The sequence below is a fragment of the Cervus elaphus genome, chromosome 13 (genome assembly GCF_910594005.1).
Source record: "Cervus elaphus chromosome 13, mCerEla1.1, whole genome shotgun sequence".
NCBI classification, from domain to species: domain Eukaryota; kingdom Metazoa; phylum Chordata; class Mammalia; order Artiodactyla; family Cervidae; genus Cervus; species Cervus elaphus.
In genome coordinates, this window is record NC_057827.1 from 24,155,837 (window position 1) to 24,175,521 (window position 19,685).

Consider the following 19,685-nt stretch of genomic DNA (forward strand, 5'->3'; position numbering starts at 1 on the left):
AAATACCACTCCTTGGTATTTCCCCAAAGAATTAGAAACAGATATTCAGTCAAAAACTGGTACACAAATATTCATATCAGCACTGTTCATGATAGACACAAGGTGGAAATAATCCAAGTATACATCAGTAGATGAATAGATAAGCAAAGTGTGATGTATCCATGCAAGGAAATATTATTCAGCCATAAAAAGGAATGATGTACTGACACATACTACAACATGAATTAACCTCAAAAACATAACATAGGAGAAAACTGACAAGAAAAAAAAATCAAATATTGTATGATTCCATTTTTGTGAAATATCCTGAATATACAAATCTGTAGAGACAGAAAGCAGATAGATAAGTGGTTGCCAGGGGCAAGGGGAGGGGAGGAAGTAATTGTGTAATGCGTGTAGCATTTCCTTATGAAGTGATGAAATGTTCTGAAACTAGTTAAAGGTGATGATTCCACAATGTTGTGAATGTACTAAATGCCACTAAATTATAGACTTTAAGATGATTAATCCCATGTTGCATGAATTTTACGTCAAAAAGGTGAAAGTGAAAGTCACTCAGTTGTGTCCAACTCTTTGGGATGCCATGAACTATACAGTCCATGGAACTGTCTAGGCCAGAATACTGGAGTGGGTAGCTGTTCCCTCCTCCAGAGGATCTTCCCAACCCAGGGGTCAAACCCAGGTCTTCCACACTAAAGGCAGATTCTTTACCAGCTAAGTCTCAAGGAAAGCCCAAGAATACTGGAATGGATAGCCTATCCCTTCTCCAACATATCTTCCCAACCCAGGAATCGAACTGAGGTCTCCTGCATTGCAGGCGGATTCTTTACCAGCTGAGCTACTAGGGAATCCTGGTAAAAGATAGTGGGGGCAAAATGATGGGTTATGTAACATGTGTTGATTTAGGATCAGTAAAAATCACTGACCAGGAATCATAAAAACTCTACTTGATGTCTCCTTTAAAGAAAACAACACAAACTTTATATATATATAATATTTGCTTTTATAAAGGCAGGTGTGTGTGGAAAAAAACACACTTGAGCAAGTAGGTTGCCTGTTTCTGAGCTATGCTATGTCATCAGTGAAGCAGATAATTCAAAGCAGATACTTCAAAATGATGGGAAAATACTGAGTTGGGACCAGGTTTGGGGAACAGGAACAAAAAGAAAGAGGAGACTTTGGGAGAACTAGAAGAAGCATTGTGGTTTGATGGGGGCTGTGGGGTGTCAGGGGCACTGAAAAAGTGTCCTTTTTAATATTATTTATTTGGTTGTGTCTCTAGTTGTGGTGTGTGGGCTCCAGAGCAGGCAGGCTCAGTAGTTGTGGCGCATGGGCTTAGTTGCCCAATGGCATGTGGGATCTTAGTTCCCCAACCAGGGATGGAACCTATGTCCCCTACATTGGAAGGCAAAAGCTTAACCACTCGACCACCAGGGAGGTCCCCGAAAAAAAGCTCTTGCAGCAAAGACAAGTCCAGCTAAAAGCCTTGAAAATGATGTTTGTCACTTTTCTGCTGCCTAGCATCCATTCCTCCTCTCCAAGGGCACACACATTTCCTTTGGGGGACGTTCTTCTCTCACAATGCACATAAGTAGTAATTCAAGGTGCCCTGCCCACCCACCCTGAAATTCCCTGCTTCTAGACATCTCCCTCCTGGGACACTGATTCTTTGCAGGGAGTGATACTGCTGACTGTGTAAAGAGCGCATTGCTAGAGCAGCCCCCTGTTTCCTTCCCGAATCCTGTGCTCCTCAAGCCTGCTCCAGCCCCTCATCCATTTGGGGAGCACCCCAGCATCCCTCTAATATAAGAGGAGTTCAGTTAGTCGGGGCTGGGTTGTTGCTTTAACCAAAGTATCCTGTTTGATACAAACATAAAACGCCAAGAAGTGGCTGCTAATGAGCATTTGGTTCACTGGGAAAGACTTGCTGGGAGTCATGGTGGGGGGATTAATCTCAGACAACATATCCTGAACACCTATTGTGTGCCAAGACTGGAGCCAACTTGGTAGAGAGGTGCTGGAGAGAATCAAAGGGAATAATAGCTAAGTCTAGGTCCCAGGGCTATAAAGTGGTTTGATCTATTAAAACATCCAAGGGACCCAAGTCCCATAGGGAAGAATCGGTCACCCACAGATTTAGGGCAAAGAGGAGCATTAGTCAGCTTTTTCTCCAACTGTCCTATAAACAGCCCAGCAACCATCTGTCCTTGCTCATGTGAACTCCATCTGCCCAAAGGTGGGGTGTGTGTGTGTGCACGCCTGTCAGGAGGGATGTGGGTGGGAGGGAGGTCCAAATTTTCCCTTGAGGGCTTTTCCTTTGGGCAATTCTGTTAGTATAGCCAGATGTTGATTATAAGTATGTTCAGAAGGTAAAGACATACAGGCCTCTAGATTTTATTGTGGTCTTCCAACTTCTTTCTTAGTAACAGGATTCAGTGACCACTGACCACAGCACGACATGGGACAAAATACCATCTAGATAAGTAAAGAAGTAGAAGACATCACTTCTGCTTTCTGGGAGTCAGGAGTAAAACATGCCCAGATGCTAACTCTTAAGAGTAACTTTTTAAAATGTACACATGAATGCAAATAAGTATAGTGAAAACTCAGTATTGAAACATGAAGCAAGCTATAAAGTTTTACTATAAGACATAAATACCTGAATTTTTGAATGGGACTAGTCAAACTGTAAAGATGTCAATTCTTCCCAAAGTAGTATGTGTTTGGTATGTTACCAATTTAAAAATCCTAAATTGTTCATAGAACAAGCTAATCCTATAGTTCATCTGGAAACTAAAATGCCAAAAGTCAGCCAAGAAAATGTTGAGTGAGGTAGGCCTGTACTATCAACTCTCAAAAAACACCATAAAGCTATGCTAATTAAAGGGATACCATATTGGCACAAGAATAGACAAAGAAATTGATGAACCAAAATAGAAAATGCAGAAACAAATCCAAATATTTCTTTGAAAACTTCGTATATATTTAAAATGACAGTCAAAAACAGTAGGGGAAGGACCCTACTGTTAAGGGCCATTTATGGTGTAAGGACAATTAGCTAACTGTCAGGAAAAAAAATGAATGAAATCTTCACATCATTTTCAAAAATAAGTGGACTTAAAAGAGTAATACATTTTTAAAAACTACAGGAATAACAGAAGTATTGGGAATATACTTATAATTGGGTGTTGGAATAGTTTCTTTCAAAACAAAATGCAAAACACAAAGGTTTTAACAGAGAAAATTAACACATTTAACCACAACACATAAAATTTATATAAGGTGAGATGAAACTGGAGCCCATTATACAGAGTGAAGTAAGCCAGAAAGATAAACACCAATACAGTATACTAACGCATATATATGGAATTTAAAAAGATGGTAACGATAACCCTATATGCAGGACAGAAAAAGAGACACAGATGTACAGAACAGACTTTTGGACTCTGTGGGAGAAGGCGAGGGTGGGATGATCTGAGAGAACAGCATTGAAACATGTATATTATCAAGTGTGACACAGATCACCAGCCCAGGTTGGATGCACGAGACAAGTGCTCAGGGCTGGTGCACTGGGATGACCCAGAGGGATGGGATGGAGAGGGAGGTGGGAGGGGGGATCAGAATGGGGAACACATGTAAATCCATGGCTGATTCATGTCAATGTATGGCAAAAACCACTACAATATTGTAAAGTAATTAGCCTCCAACTAATAAAATTAAATGAAAAAAAATTTATATAAGGTGAAAGACAAAATTAAAATATGCAGTACGGTACATGGTAGTTAAAAGAAAAAAGGAGATGTTTTCGGGTGTTGAGATCCCTGACTAGGCCTTTCCCACTTCCACACTAGCTCTCCTCCCCCAGCCCCTCCATAAAGGGTGGGGAGGTGGGTGGGGATGGTGGTTCTCCAGCCTTACAGCTCTCCTTTCTGCCTCTGGTTATCCCAAACCATGGCTGTGAGAGTCATCTCATGATGACTGCAGTAGGTGCTCAGCACATGCTTGTGAAGTTAATTCACACACACACACACACACACACACACACAAATAAATGGGATAGTCTGGGAGGAAACCTTTGCAAAATATAATATATATAATAACTTAGTGTAGGCATGATAAAAAGGAAAAAAGAAAAGTATAATAGAAAGTGGATGAAGGATATGAATAGACAGTTCACAGAAAAGAAATACAAATTGCTAATAAGCATATGAATCAAGGAAATGCAAATTCAAATAAGAAACTTTTGGCATAGATAGGATCAACCTTAGGAAACACAAACAGAAGTGAAATATCCATTTTTTGCCTATCAAAGTAGCCAAAATGGAAAAGATTGATAACACCAGTTGTTGATGAGAGTGAGGAAGACAGGTACTTTCATATACAATTGGTGGGAATGTAAATTTGTCCCTCTTTTTGGGGATGCAGTTTGGTGATACAATAACATTTAAAATGCACATAGCTCTTTTTTTTTTTTTTTTAATATTTATTTATCTCTGGCTTCCCTGGATCCTAGTTGTGGCTGTCAGGCTTAGTTGCCCTGTGGTTCGGTATCTCCATTGCCCAACCGAGGATCGAACCCAAGGCCACTGCATTAGAAAGTGGATTCTTAGCCACTGGACCACCAGGGAAGTTCCAGGCTCTAGGTTTTATGTCTCATCCTCTCGGCCCCCTCCATATTTCCCCACATCACTGCGTAGTCAAGGCCTGGCTTCTTTATTGCATATGCTGTGCTTAGTCACTTAATTGTATCTGACTCTTTGTGACCCCATGGACTGTAGCCTGCCAGGCTCCTCTGTCCATGGAATTCTCCAAGCAAGAATGCTGGAGTGGGTTGCTATTCCTTCTTTCCAGGGATCCTCCTGACCCAGGGATTGAACCTGTGTCTCCTGCATTGCAGGTGAATTCTTTACTGCCTGAGCCACCAGGGAAGCCCCTCTTTATAGCATAGCACCAGGCTTCCAAGGAGGTACAAGAAGAAGCTGCCAGATTCCTGAAGGACCAGGTCCAGATCTGGGCAGCAGGCCTCCCACCACATCCTACCAGTCCAAACAAATCACAGGCCCGCCTGGACTCACAGGGTGTACAGACGTTTCTAGCTGCTAATGGGAAGAGTGGCTTTCGGGGACAGGAATAGGTAGAATTATTGGCAGCCTTATTTTCAGATGAAGTACCCCATAGGTAGTTAGAGTAAAACATATTCCTCCATGTATTATTTCAGCAGCTTTTCTTAAATGTTTCCATATTCATACACACTTAAAATGTTCCTCCGTTGTTTTGGTCCAAATTTCTTCGCTGAGTTAAACCATGTAACTAGGCACCTATTCTGGTTTCTCATTTCTTAATGTTTTTCTTCTGATCTGTGGATTGGTTATGTAAACAAACAGAAACACACAGTAAAGCGCCACCACAGTAAGTGCTGTGCAGAAATTCAATTGTGTAAGCCCGTGTTGTGTTACCGTGAAGTTAATTAAAGACAGTGTTTTATCAGTAGGTGGTAGTGTCAGAAAATGATAGATTATGAAACCTCCTCTGTGCACAACTGACTTTACACTGAAGGTTCCAGATGACCCTGAGGCAGTCACTTATTCTCATACACAAACACGCATGCACATACTCACACACGACTTGAGAATTTCATCCCAACCCAGTCTGAGAACAGTGCTAAGTAGCCTGGAAAGAGATCAGCAGCCAAACCAATCATGCCACAGCCAAGTTCACGTTATTATGATGCATATGATATTTTAATCATATCTTTGTCTTTTCAGAGGGCTTCCCTTGTGGCTCAGCTGGTAAAGAATCCACCTGCAGTGCAGGAGACCCTGGTTTGATTCCTGGGTTAGGAAGATTCCCCTGGAGAAAGGAAAGGCTACTCACTGCAGTATTCTGGCCTAGAGAATTCCATGGACTGTATAGTCCATGGGGTTGCAAAGAGTCGGACACGACTGAGTGACTTTCACTTTTCACACCAGTGGGTCTGTACTCTTCATCCTCAAGTCCTCCCTACGTGTTTACTGTGTCTAGTTCCACGAGGATAGACACAAGGGAGAATGAGTCTGGCTCCTGCGGGTGGCAGGGAGGAGTGTTCTTGAAAAGAGTGTATTTTAATGAAGCCTCAGGAGTGCCAGAATGGAGTTAGGTTGTGGGTGCTTTGCCAGGGGACACAGAGAAGGGGCAGCTCCCCCAACAATGTGATTGGAAGTGACTCTTGAGAGGCAGGTAGTAGCTGGGCAGGAGGAAAAATTGGATGTAAAAAGAGAGAAGGAGGGACTTCCAATGTGGGAGACGCAGATTCAATCTCTGGTCAGGGAACTAAGATCCCACACGCCACAGGGCTACTAAGCCCGCCTGCCACAACTACTACAAAAACCACAACTAGAGAGAAGCCCAAACACCTCGACAAAGAGCCTGCCTGGGGCAACTGAGACCCAATGCAGCAAAAAAGAAATACGTATAATTTTTTAAATGAATAATTATTTAAAAGAAAGAGAGAAGGAGAGAGCATTCTAGGCAGAAGAAACAGCTTGAGCAAAGGTAGTTGGGATAAAAATAGCTCCTGGGTGGGGCTGGGCCGGTGGTTCAGGTTTTTTGGAGCTTAGGCAGAAAGGGTCGGCAGTCGCCAGAGTGTGGTGGGCCTCCTAAGCCAAGCTACTGGGACTCAAGCAGTGGAGGACTGTGGCCAGGTTTATATGTTAGTTATCTCTCCACTGGTCAGGGGATGCCAGAGTCAGCGGGAACAAGACTAGAGGCTAAGAGGCCACTTGAGGGGGACAGATGCCAAGATTCAGAGGTGCTGACAGGACCTTGAATCTGGAGCATGGCCTCTCAGGGTCATCACATGTGTCATGATTATACAGGAAATCTGTGACTGGCCAAATGGAAATTTTATTCTTTTGTCATCTTCTCTAAGATTATATTGTATTCCAAACAGGATCAGAAAATAAGTAGATGAAATTTAACCCATTCTTCTAACCCATTTTTAACCTCAGAACATTTCCATTTTTAGTTTACATTATAAACAAAATTTTCTCCCAACTTTTCCTCCAGGAGCGATTGGAAGTTTAGTTTCTTGGACCACTCCCCTACCCCTATGCACAATTTATTGTCCAATTTAGTAGTCTGATGGTCATCCTCATCATTTTTCAACAAGGTTTTTGTTGTTTAGTTGCTTAGTCGTCGTGTCTGACTATTTAGCAACCCCCATGAACTGTAGCCTGCCAGTCTCCTCTGTCCACGGGATTTCCCAGGCAAGAATACTGGAATGGGTTGCCATTTCCTACTTCAGGGGATCTTCCCAACTCAAGGATTGAACCCAGGTCTCCTGCATTGCAGGTGGATGCTTTACCACTGAGTCACCTGGGAAGCCCCTAAGTAGTCTGAAACCCTCCATAAATTCTGTTATCTAAATCTTGTCTGGTATTCAACTGTCCAACGGACATTATTTTTATAGGCCTGCTTTCTGTTGCTGTCATAATCCACTCATCTCATAAACGCTTTTGCCTGCTTTCCAAAGGCCATGGCCTCTGCACTGAGATTTGCACCTGTGGTGTGACATTGGCAAGTGATTTCATGTCCTTAGGTTTTAAAATACTCTTCCTTGTCCTCCCTGCCCCCACAGAAGAAGCATGTCTGGGAACTGGCTTGCTTGAGGTAATAACTTCCCTTCCCTTAAACCTTGTGATGAATTAATCAACAGAGTTAATGAATTACCAGGAAAAAAAAAAAGAGTAAATCTGGTTTAAGGAGAGGATCTAGGATCATCTGGTCTGATAGAAAAGATAGTCTCGAATCGGCAAACACACATTAAGGTAAATTCTTAACAAAGTGTTCACCACTGTGATACGCTACAGAGATGAAAGGTTGACGTCAGTACCAAATCCTGCTTGACCATCAAGCTGGGGCTCAAAGCCAAAGAAGAGAAACAGATAGCAATTTCAGGAGATGGGATCATCTGGCAAACTGTGATTGTGAACTGTAATCATTTCTTAATTGTAACTTGGAGCACCCTGTTTTTCCCAGTAATTAACTAGTTTGTGATTTTTGCACTTCCCTCTGACGACCAGAGTCACTGTGTTTTCACGAAGGACAGTTGTTAGGGTGGTGTTGTGCCTTGCTTGTGCTAACAAGACTTTATCTTTCATTAATCCAGCAAATATTTACATTGCTCTGCCCTTCCAGCACATTCTCCAGAGCATACAATGCTGCCCCCCCAACACACACAGACACGCACAAGGCACTTGACAGACTCTCAGGAGCTTTGCAGCCCTTCCCAGTTTAACAAAGGCAGCAGGTTTGTGTTCATGGGGTCACCCCTGCAGCTGTGGCTGCCTTATTAGAGGAAGGCAAAGAAGTGAGCATTTAGTGTGCGTAGGCGCCTGCTAGTTATTTTATATACGTTAGCTCATTTGATAATGAGGCTAACCCTGTCAAGTAGCATGTGTTCAAAATGTACTAGTTGCTTTCTTTCTGTTCTACATTATGGAAATAACCCATGTTGAATTAATTAACACCTTCAATTTGAAATCCTGTCTATATAAGCATGTCCTGGTTGATTTCTAAAGCTAATCTGATGCATCAGTGGGAAAAGGAGTAAATCATGGCCTGGATGTAAGGTTGAAGAAAATATCCTATTTGTGCTTAGTGGACAGAATTTGTCAGGGGGAAAAAAAAAAGGTTGAAAAGCTTTTGTTCCAAGAGTTTTTTAGAGCATAATTCCAAGAATGTGGGAAAATTGACCTCTCCTCTCCTTCTTTCTCAGATATATCCCACCATTGATCTGGGGGAAAAGTGGACACATCCAAACAGCCTTGTATGGGAAGATGGGAAGGGTGAGGTCACCACACCCGTATGGGCACCGGAAGTTCATCACCATGTCTGATGGAGCCACTTCGACCTTTGACCTCTTCGAGCCCTTGGCTGAGCACTGTGTGGGAGGTGAGCTAGTTCAGGTTGTGGGATTGGGCCAGCACTCAGGGAGTGAGCATTAATCCCTGAGGGAGCTCGGTATAAATGCTCAAGCCACTGACTGTCACCATCACATCCAGGGGGCCCACAGGACATCAGCTGAGGTGCATCACTTAGCTACCACCTGCAAGGACTGGCTCCAACATGTGCTGGCCGAGTGCCTTGTAGGGCTCTGCAGAGAGCATTGTTGAATACGGTTTTTTAGTCCTCTTGTGAAATAGAAAGGTTTGTGTAAGAATCTGGAGCCCAGTATCAGATCTCTGGTTTGATAACGGCAACAGAAGCTGGACTAGTCTAAGTGTTTCATATATACTATCATCTCATTTAATCTTCGCAACCACCCTGAAAAGTCAGTGCCTTATTATCCCTACTTTACTGATGAGGAAACCAAAGCTTATAGATGCAGTGTAGCTAGTCTTCTTTGTTGGACAACAGCAGGTAACAAAGGCTCTCAGGTACCCTCTGCTTAGGTTTTCAGGGGTCTGGGACACCTATTTCTCAGAAACCACAGTTTCTATTGCTGATAAAGCTCTCATTGTTCTGTCCAGGCTGCACAATAAACAGGCATTAAAAAGCTTCACAATGAAGACTTTTGAGGAAGTGGAGTCAGATGGCAGCATCCTCTGACTGTTGTTTCTACCAGAAGAGAACATGTATTTTGATTTCTATAGTATTCAAAGTCACCTGTGTTTTTTTTTTTTTTACTAGGAGCTCAGTAAATATTTAGGGGTGAATTCCAGTAAGTATATTATTATAGCTCTCAGTTATTTAAAGCACTTAGAACTGCTGAGTAGCTAGTGACAACGTAGCTTGTGTTCCCTCTGTCAGGAATGCTTGTCCCAGACTTTCACATTGACTTAGCTCTGAGCGCCAGTGTCACCTCCTCATAGGGATGGTCCCTGATCCTTCCCAGGAAATCCATCACACCTTCCTGCTCAGGTTCTTCATGGTACCTGCCACTCTCTAAACTTATTTGTGTGGTTGTTTATCTGTCTGCTAGAATGTTGGAATCCTCCGGAGTCCAATAAACAGTCACAGAAGGAATGAATAAATGAATAAGTTGGGAGTTCACAGTGTGTTTATAGTCTTGTAGCTGATCTTTCAAATATTTACTTCTCTACCAAACCCAGTTAAATATTTTTTTCCCTTGCATCTAATGCTCTTCTTCTTCTATTGAAGCACAAAATTTAATTTAACCAGTCTGCTCTTCTAGGACAGAGGTAGAAAGTTGTAAAAGACAAAACTTTTATTCTTTTTTTTTTTCCAACCTGTCTCTGTCTTTCTGTCACCCCTATGCCCAGAAAGAATTGATGAAGGTAGTTCTGGAAAGCAGTATTTGCATCCAAGAAATGCTTTAAGGAACGAAGCCCTTTTTTCCCCCTTTTTTGATTTTTTTCTGACAACAAAAGGAATAAACACTCACTTTAAAAAATGTAAATAACATAGAAACTTTTTTTAAAAAAGAGAAAATAATCATCAATAATCCTACACCCTGCATACCACTGTTAACATTTTGTTCCATTTACCTTCAGTTCTATGTAAAATAGAACTGAAAAATTTCAATTACTATACATTAAAGTGTATTCCCATATCATTAAAAGTCTAAAATGTCTTTAATAACAAAAGTTTAATGATTGCTTAATAGTCTACCATGTGGTCATGACATAATTTAATCATTCTATTTTTGAACATTTAGCTTGCTTATAATTTTGTTATTCTTAAGTAATCCTTTGATAAGCATACTTATTCATAAAATTTAAGGCAGGATTCCAAAAATTGCTATTTCAAGGTTTATTAAAAATTTTAATGTTCTTCATACATTATTGCATAAGAATTTAAAAATTATTTGTCTCAACTTTTAGAAGGAAAATTTATGATTAAATTTAATAACCTAAATACCACTTTTCTTTTAAAGAAAAATGCATGTGTATATTTTCAAGTAGGTAGTTCATACTCATGGTAGAAAATTCAAAAGTTAGTAAAGGACATACAGTAAAAGTGTAAGTTTCTCTCCCACCCTTACACCCCAGTGGTACCAACTGTTAGGACTCATGTGTATGATTCCAGAGCTAGTGGATGCATTTATAAATATAGATGTCTTCCCCCACCCCCAAATGATAGCATATCATAGCCTTTTTTTGCATCTTGCTCTTTTCCACTTAATACCTATTGGAGAGCTTACCTTAGCAGTGTACATAAAGATGTCTCATTATTTTTAAGGACTACATAATATTTCTTCATTTGGATATGCAAAAACTTATTTAACCAGACCCCTGTTTCTGGACGTGTACATTATGTTCAGATTTTTGCCATTACTGCAGAGGTATTGCTTTGTGTATGTACCATATATTTGTAGAATTAATACCTGAAAGTAAAATTGCTGGATCAAAGAAGTCCGTGTAAACACAACTTTTTATTTTTCTGTTCATTGATTCATTCATACAGAATTTCATATAGAAATTAAGAGTGATGCTCAGAAATTTGTATGGCAGTTTGACAGAGTAATTTTATATCTGTTGAATCTAGTAATAAAAAATTGAGATTTGCATTTCCTCATTTGGTTTTTCTAGTAATTAATTTTTACTGTATTTTATTTTTCAAAAGCATCTGCCCATATGGATTGGAACTTTTTAAAAACTGACCCTTCACCATAAATAATTTGAGGAGCAGTGACATAGTTCCAGCTAGAAGGGAAAGTTACTCTGTCTCAGAGAGTAGAGTGAAAAGATGAATGTTAAATTCTCTCCTACTGTTTTCTAAGCCAGTGAAGTGTAATTGTGTCCACTTACCACGTCAGTGTTTATTGGCTATCTCAGAATCTCCTTCTCCACCCTACAGATGACATCACCATGGTCATCTGCCCTGGAATTGCCAATCACAGCGAGAAGCAGTACATCCGCACCTTTGTCGACTATGCCCAGAAAAATGGCTATCGGTGCGCTGTGCTGAACCACCTGGGCGCCTTACCCAACATTGAACTGACGTCGCCACGCATGTTCACCTACGGTAAGCTGGGGCCACGGCCAAGCGGAGTCCCCCCCAACCTTTTTTTTTTTTTTTTCCTATTCCCACTGCATTTGTGCTGCTACGTCTGCGTCTGCCTTACTTTTCCGAGTTTAGAGTTTGTGCCCATGTGCAAGAGCTGGTGAGGCACACAATTGTAACAGCAGGGCATTTAAGAAGCTATGCCTCCCAATAGCAGCTCGGTGGGGCGCTGGAACCACCCTCCTCTCATCCCATCTTAGGGGCAGGAGCTAAAACTCACGGGGGGAGGGTCTTGCACAGCGCCCCCTGTTGGTAAGTTAATGCCCTTCACTCATCCCTCAGGACTCTTGTGAGTGGCAGGCAAGCGTTGTGATGAGGCTGGTGAATGCCAGTGAGAAGGGAATCTGGTACCTTAACAACCCAGTGGCTTTCAGGCTGCTTGAGGACAGAAACTGAATCTCATATTTAAACACATGCTTCTTGCCTTTACTTGAAGTCCTGTGTTAGGTAAGGCTCTGTTCTGGACTGCTCATTCTTGAATCTTATTTAACTCTCCCTTCAGATTAACTGTGAACACTCATAAATAATAAACACTTAAAATATGTGTCTGTATATATGTACCAACCTGTGGGGTGTTCATAAGTAAATCAATTATAATGTGTTTTCATGGGAAACAAATGAAAATTATATCTATAGTCTCATCATAACTTTCTATTTCTTCATCCTCCCATTCTTTGATCTATGTGTACAGTTTTTGAGTGCAGTCATAGGATGTATATCTATGGTGACTTAATTTAAATAATTTTATATTCACTAACATAAAGATGCATAGTCATTTAATCTTTTTAAAGAGCCACCTTGCTGTGATTACCCTGTTATAGTTTATTTAACCATTCCTCTTTGTAGTCGTTTAGGTTATTTAAAGTTTTTCAGCATTTTAAATAATGAGGCTATGAATATTTTTACACAGAATCTTTTTCTTCTCTTTAATGACTTCTTGGGAGTAAATTTCCAGGAGTAGAATTTTTAGAGTCAGCATTTCTTATGCATGTTTATACATATTGTCAGATTGTCCTCCAGCAAGGTTGTTCCAGTTTATTCTGCCCTTGGTGGCATGTAAGGGCAGGTAGGAAAGCGTGAGCGGGTTCACCTGCTCTGTGCCTGGCTGGGGGGCTCCCCATCCCGCTCCTTCTCGGTATGCACTCCCACCTAAAGACACCCATTTAAAGACTCTCTTCTGTACAACAGTTTGTTTAGTGGCTTGAAGATATAGGTGAAACCCCAGATTTACACATAAGACAGGAACATGGGAGCCTGATGCTGGGAAAGATTGAGGGCAGGAGCAGAAGGGGGGGTGACAGAGGATGAGATGGCTGCATCACTGACTCAGGGAACATGAGCAAACTCCGGGAGACAGTGAAGGACAGGGAAGCCTGGAGTGCTGTAGATCACGGGGACACGACTTAGCAACTGAACAACAGGCACATGGGGGATAGTAAGCGGGAGACAGGTTTGGGTCCAAAAGACAGAAACAGCATCTAACAAAAATTAAAACAATGGGAAATGATGATAAGGTCTGGGACTTCCCTGGTGGTCCAGTGGTTAATACTTCACCTTCCAGTGCAGGGGGTGCAGTTTCTATCCCTGGTCACAGAGCCAAGATCCTACATGCCTTGCAGCCAAAAAGCCAAAACACAAAACAGAAACAGTATTTTAACAAATTGAATAAAGACTTTAAAACTGGACCACTTCAAAAAAAAAATAATAATAACGTCCTGTACTTGGATACACAAATTCATCTTCACAAGTAGAGAATGGGGAGGTATGGCTTGCTTGGCCACAGGATCTGGGATGGGAGCATGAAGTGCTAAAAGCATGAAGTGCCAACAAGACAAGAAATACCAGCGAGAACACTGATCACGTGCCCGACACAGGGAAACATCCTTTTCCCATGGACAGAATCCCTCCCACCTCCACAGCAGCCCTCGAGGCGGTTAGTAAAATTGTGATGCAAAGACTGAAGCACAGAGAGGCTAGGTAATTCAGGCAGAGAGACAGAGCCAGTAAGCAAAACAGGCAAGATGAGAGCCTGGATCTGGCCACCCCAGCCTCCAGAATCCTTGGAGAGGAGCTGGGTATGTGTGGTCCAGGCCCCTGCCCCACAGCGTGCTGAGCCATAGGGGCAGGAGATTAGATTAGGGGGCATTCACACCCAAGTCCGGAAGTCTAGTGGCCACAGGAGAAGAGAAGAACTGCTCAGTGTGGGATGTGGTCGCAGAGCGGCCACCCCAGCCCTGCCCCTGGCTGGCCGAGTGTCCTTGAGTTTGCTTAACCTCAATTCCAGGTTCTTCACCGGCAAAGTGAAGATTACAATTTTATAATTAAATGCGGGTTACTAAGGTCTTAGCCAGCAATTGAGTGCCTAACATACAGTAACAGCTTATTAAATGTTCGACTTACTCAGATACTTGAAGATCCATTAATGCTAGTGAGAGATTAGCAGTGCTCTGTGTGGCCAAGATAAATAAGTTCTCCGGGGCAGATGGGAATATCAATAATAATTACAGTACAGTATGATGAGTGAACCCGTAGAGAGGGTCTGGTGGGCACACCACCGCAGTGTGGGAAACAGCCTCTTTCTCTGTAGGCAAGGAGTCATTTGTGGAAGGAAGTGTCCTCCCAGAAAAAGCATGTGAACTGGCTCCTCAAGGTGAGGATGGGGGATTTCCTGGTGGTCCAGTGGTTAAGACTCCGTGTTCCCAATGCAGGGGGCCCAGGTTCAATCCCTGGTCAGGGAACTGGATCCCACGTTCAGCAACCAAAGACCTAACATAGCCAAATAGATAAATATTTTTTTTAAAAATGGTGAGGATGGTTGGAGCTCATAAATAGAGGGAAGAGCTGTAGGGGAAATAGCAGTACAGCTGCTTTTAAGGGCATGACACACCTAGGCTGGCCATCAGAAAGGAAGAGCCATGGGATTAGATGAGTCCATGTAGGGCCAGCTCAGCCCCCACATTTTTCTTTTTTTTTTTTTTTTTTTCACATTTTTCATACTAATTTAGCTATTTCCTTCTTTGTTGTTGTCACCTTTTGCTTCATCAGAATTTTAGAAGTAAATTCCTATAGTGTATTATATTTTAGTAGTATTTCAGAAGGACAGGTGACCTAGAAGATATGGATGATTTTTCTAGCTGTGCTATTTAGTTCTTTTGTTTATCAGTACATCTTTGACCTGTTCAGATGCATTGTTTAACCACCAGTTAATAAGGTCCAACAAATGTGACCTTAGGTCAAAAATCCAGAACTCCAGTGCTTTGTTGAAATCCAAACAAAAACATCTTTGGTAGCTTTGAGAAAGTATTAGTGCTTCCATAAGCACTGTTTATTCCAGGAGACAGTGAAGGACAGTAGGCCTGGCATGCTGCACTCCGTGGGTTGGCAAAGTATCAGACACAACTTAGCAACTGAACGACAAAGTGCTACTGATATGACTTTAGCTTTTCTCTGGTGGCTCAGATGGTAAAGAATCTGCCTGCAGTGGAGGATTCCAGGTTTGGTCCCTGGGTGGGGAAAATCCCCTAGAGAGGGGAATGGCAAAACCCTTCTCCAGTATTCTTGCCTAGAGAATTCCATGAACAGAGCCCGGCGGTCTACAGTTCATGCAGTCGCATAGAGCTGGACACGAATGAGCAGGGAGTCTTAACCACTGGACCACCAGGAAAATCCCTCTACACCTAATATTATTCATTTTTAATTACTGTCGCTCTGTGATATCACTTAATTTCTGATAAGATTCACCCTGACTCATCACTTCTTCAGTGTGTGCTTTAGACTTTCCTGCTTGTTTCTTTTTTTCCACTGAACTTTAGAATTATTTTGTCAAGTTCTGTGTTGAATTTCTGTACCAGTCAAGACGGACTAGATTATGCTGTGGAAACAACCCCCAAATCTCAGTGGTTTAAAAACAAAGATTTATTTCTTCCTCAGACAACAAATCCGTCCTGGGTTGGCTGAGGGGTTCTGTGTCCCATCCCAGTCCTCATTCAAGGACCCAGGTTCACCGAGCAGCTTCCACCCAGAGTGGTACCCATAGACGTCACAACTGGTTGGCCAAGGCATATCACATGGTCAAGCCTAACTTCACTTGGGTGGGGAAGGTGCATTCTTCCCAGAGAGGGAAAGTAGATTTTGGTGAATTCTAGCACACTGTCTATCACAAGTTTTTTTTAAAAAAAGGCTTTCTGATATGGACCACTTTTTAAAGTCTTTCTTGAATTTGTTACAGTATCGCTTCTGTTTTCTGTTTTGTTTTTTTGGCTGTGAGGCACATGGAATCCCAGCTCCCCGACCAGGGATCGAACCCACACCCCCTGCACTGGAAGCGTGGAGTTTTAACCACTGGGCCACCAGGGAAACCCCTGTATCACAGTTTTGGAATAGGAATTTTATTGTATAAATTAATTTGGAGAAGTTTGTTGTCGTAGTTCTTCCTCATCCAGGCATACGGGACTTCCCTTGAAGTCTTTCTTTATTTTTCCCATAAAGAACTTCTGGTTCTTAGTGTAGGCCCATGGTTATCAAGATTAGAATTCCCCTGGGGAACTTCTAAAGGATACCAACGCCAGGGCCAAGCCCCAAGAATACAAGGTCCCCCCAGGGTGGAGAGCCATAGATGGAGCTGTTTCACACTGTTTCCTCTCAGCTGTTTCTTTCAACTTTTTATTATGCAATTGTTCAAACTATAGAAAAGTAGAGAGCATAGGAAAATGAACTCAGGATAAACCCATCACTCAATCTCAACAATTTCTCAGCTTTTGGCCAATCTTATTCCATCTATAAACCACCCCTTCCTGTGTCCCCCTTCAAAGATTATTTTGGAGCAAATCCCAGGCAGCCTATCATGTCATCTATGACTGTTTCAGTGTGTGATGCTAAGATACACATACTCTTTGTTTTAGTCTGCTAGGGCTACCAAAACAAAATACCACAGTCTGGTGGCTTAAACTACAGAAATGTATTTTCTTGTAGTTCTGAAGGCTAGAAGTCCAAGTTCAACACGTTGGCAGGTTTGCCAAGGCTTCTCTCCTTGGTTCAGAGTTGGCTCTTTCTCTGTGTGTCCACATCTCTTTCTGTATCCTAATCTCTTCTTATCAGGATACCAGTCATATTGAGTTGGGCTTCCCAAGTGGCACTAGTGGTAAAGAATCCGCCTGCCAGTGCAGGAGATGCAAGAGATTCTGGTTTGATCCCCGCGTCAGGAAGATCCCCTGGAGGAAGAAATAGCAACCGACTCCAGTAATCTTGCCTGGAAAATTCGATGGACAGAGGAGCCTGGCGGGCTACAGTCCATGGGGTCACAAAGAGCCGGACACGACTGAGCAACTGAACCACTACCACCACCGTGTTGGGTTAGGGCTCACCCAAAAGACCCCATTTTTACTTGGCTACCTCTCTCTAGAAGCTCTGGCTCCAAACAGAGACATTCTGAGGTCCTGGGGCCTAGGACTTCTACATAGGAATTTGGGGAGGACGCAAGTCAGTCCATACCATAAACATAAACCATCATTACACCTGAAACTTTAACAGTATTCCTTCACAGCCGTTCAGTTTCCCCAACTGACTTCTTTCTTTTTGTTTTTCCTTTTTAATTATAATTTGCTCAATTCAGGATTGGAATCGGGTCACATATGCTGCAGCTGGCTGAAAGGTTCCTTTAACCTCTTTCACATCTCTTTCCCTCCACTTGTATTTGGTTTCCACTCATCAGCCTCCTCCGTGTGGGGTGACTGGATGTGACATGAAGGAGGCGCCTGATCTCTGAGACGTGCCACAGCCCACCCAGAACATAGGCAGGCACCGGGTCCTGGTCCGAGGGCCCCGCTGACCTGAGGGCTGCCCAGGTCCTGTGCGGAAGGCCCTTCCCGGAGAGCCCTTCCAAGACTGCCCCTGACCCATCGTTCTCATCTAATCCCCCTCTTTACGTCTGTCAAGGCACTTGTGATTTGGTGAGACCGTGTATTTGTCCACCTGTTTGTTCCTGTCTCTCCATCCCCAGACCCCCTCCATGAGCACCAGAGGTCTTTGTTCTCCTGCTGCAGCTCCCCAGTGTCTCTGCTTTGGCCCCTGGAAAGTGCTAGGTCCGTATTGCCTGAGTGAGGGCTGAGGGGAGGAGTGTGAAATGAGTTTTTCTGGATGGAAGGTGACGTTGTGCAGATGGGCACGTCTCAAACAGGTGTGTCCTGTGGTTGTGTGACCTGCCCTTGTGCAAGCCGTGTCATGCTGGAGCAGATGGCAGACCCCCCTGTCACGGAGATCCTTCTGGCCTTTTGAGATTGCGAGTTCAACCAGAGGCAAACCAAAGAGGGCATTAACAAGAAGCCCTTCTTCCTTTTTTCCTGTGTCCCACCCACCTCAGATCTCTCTGAGAAAATTGCAAAAAGCCTTTTCCTGCTTACCTACAAACTTTGTTCTAAACCACATAAGCACTATTCCCTAGTTATTGGGCATCCTTGCTGATGTGATTAGAAATTGTTGGTCCTAGATCTCTCTTGAACAGAATTTCCTAAATGGATAACCATATGTTCTTGTGACTTAGAATCAGAGGAATGCTTCCTGCTGCCTTTGAAACATAAATTCATTAAAGGAAAATCCCGGATGAAGCAGTTACCATTTATCTCGCATTACAAGTGCCAGGCACACGCTGGTGTTATTTCCCTTGATCCTCCTGATGCCTGAGAGGTTGGCATTAGTTTCCCCACTTGCCAGGCTAAAGGAGGTTAAGTACCTTGCCTGGGGTCACACAGCAGAAAGTGGCAGGACCCGCCTTCAAACTGTGTGATTCTTAACCCCAGCTCAGTAGCACCTCTGTCATGGTGTTCATTTCCTATTTCAGACACTGCTTATTAGAGTAAAGGGCCTCCCGGGTGGCTCAGACAGTAAAGAATCTGCCTGCAATTCAGGAGACAGGGAACCCTACTCAGCACTCTGTAATGACCTGTATGGGAACAGAATCTAAAAAAGAGTGGATATTTGTGTATATGTATAACTGATTCACCTTGTTGTATAGCAGTAACTAACACAACATGGTAAATCAATAACACTCCAATAAAATTTAAGAAACAAAGTTGAGAAACTTGCTCCAGATCACAAAACTGATGAATGGGTGACCCAAGTTTCCCATTCAAGCAGTCTAGTCCTGGAGTCCATGCCTTTTTTTTTTTTTAAGCTTTATGCTTCATTATGTGTTTGGTTTTTTTAAAAAATATTTTTTTGTTTGTTTGTTACAACATTGCTTCTGTTTTATGGTTTGATTTTTTGGCCACAAGACACGTGGAATCTTAGCTCCCCAACCAGGAAACCTGCACCCCCTGTGCTGAACGTTGAAAGGCAAAGTCTTAACTATAGGAGGGCCAGGGAAGTCCCTTGGAGTTCATGCTTTTGAATAACAGGCTAAACAGCCTTTCTTTAATTAAAAAAAAAAATTTGTTTATTTATTTCATTTTTGGCTGCATCAGGTCTTAGTTGTGACACATGGAGCTCTTCTTTGCAGCCTACAGGCTTCTCTCTAGTTGTGGCGCTCAGATTCCTGAGCAAGAGGGCTCAGTTGCTTCATGGCATGTGGGATCTAAGTTCCCCGACCAGGAATCGAACCTGCGTCCCCTGCATTGGAAGGCAGATTCTTAACCATTGGACCACTGGACCACCAGGGAAGTCCCCACACAGCCTTTCTGTGTAAG

General features: G+C 42.7%; 1 protein-coding gene across 1 annotated transcript in view; it reads left to right on the top strand.

Annotated features, from left to right (window-relative positions):
• Positions 1-19,685, top strand: part of ABHD2 (abhydrolase domain containing 2, acylglycerol lipase) — a 107,722-nt gene that overhangs the window by 57,217 nt on the left and 30,820 nt on the right. The window contains exons 4-5 of the mRNA XM_043921482.1: positions 8,756-8,931; positions 11,800-11,967. Coding sequence (XP_043777417.1) covers positions 8,756-8,931; positions 11,800-11,967 — 344 coding nt within the window. The remainder of the gene's footprint in view (positions 1-8,755; positions 8,932-11,799; positions 11,968-19,685) is intronic.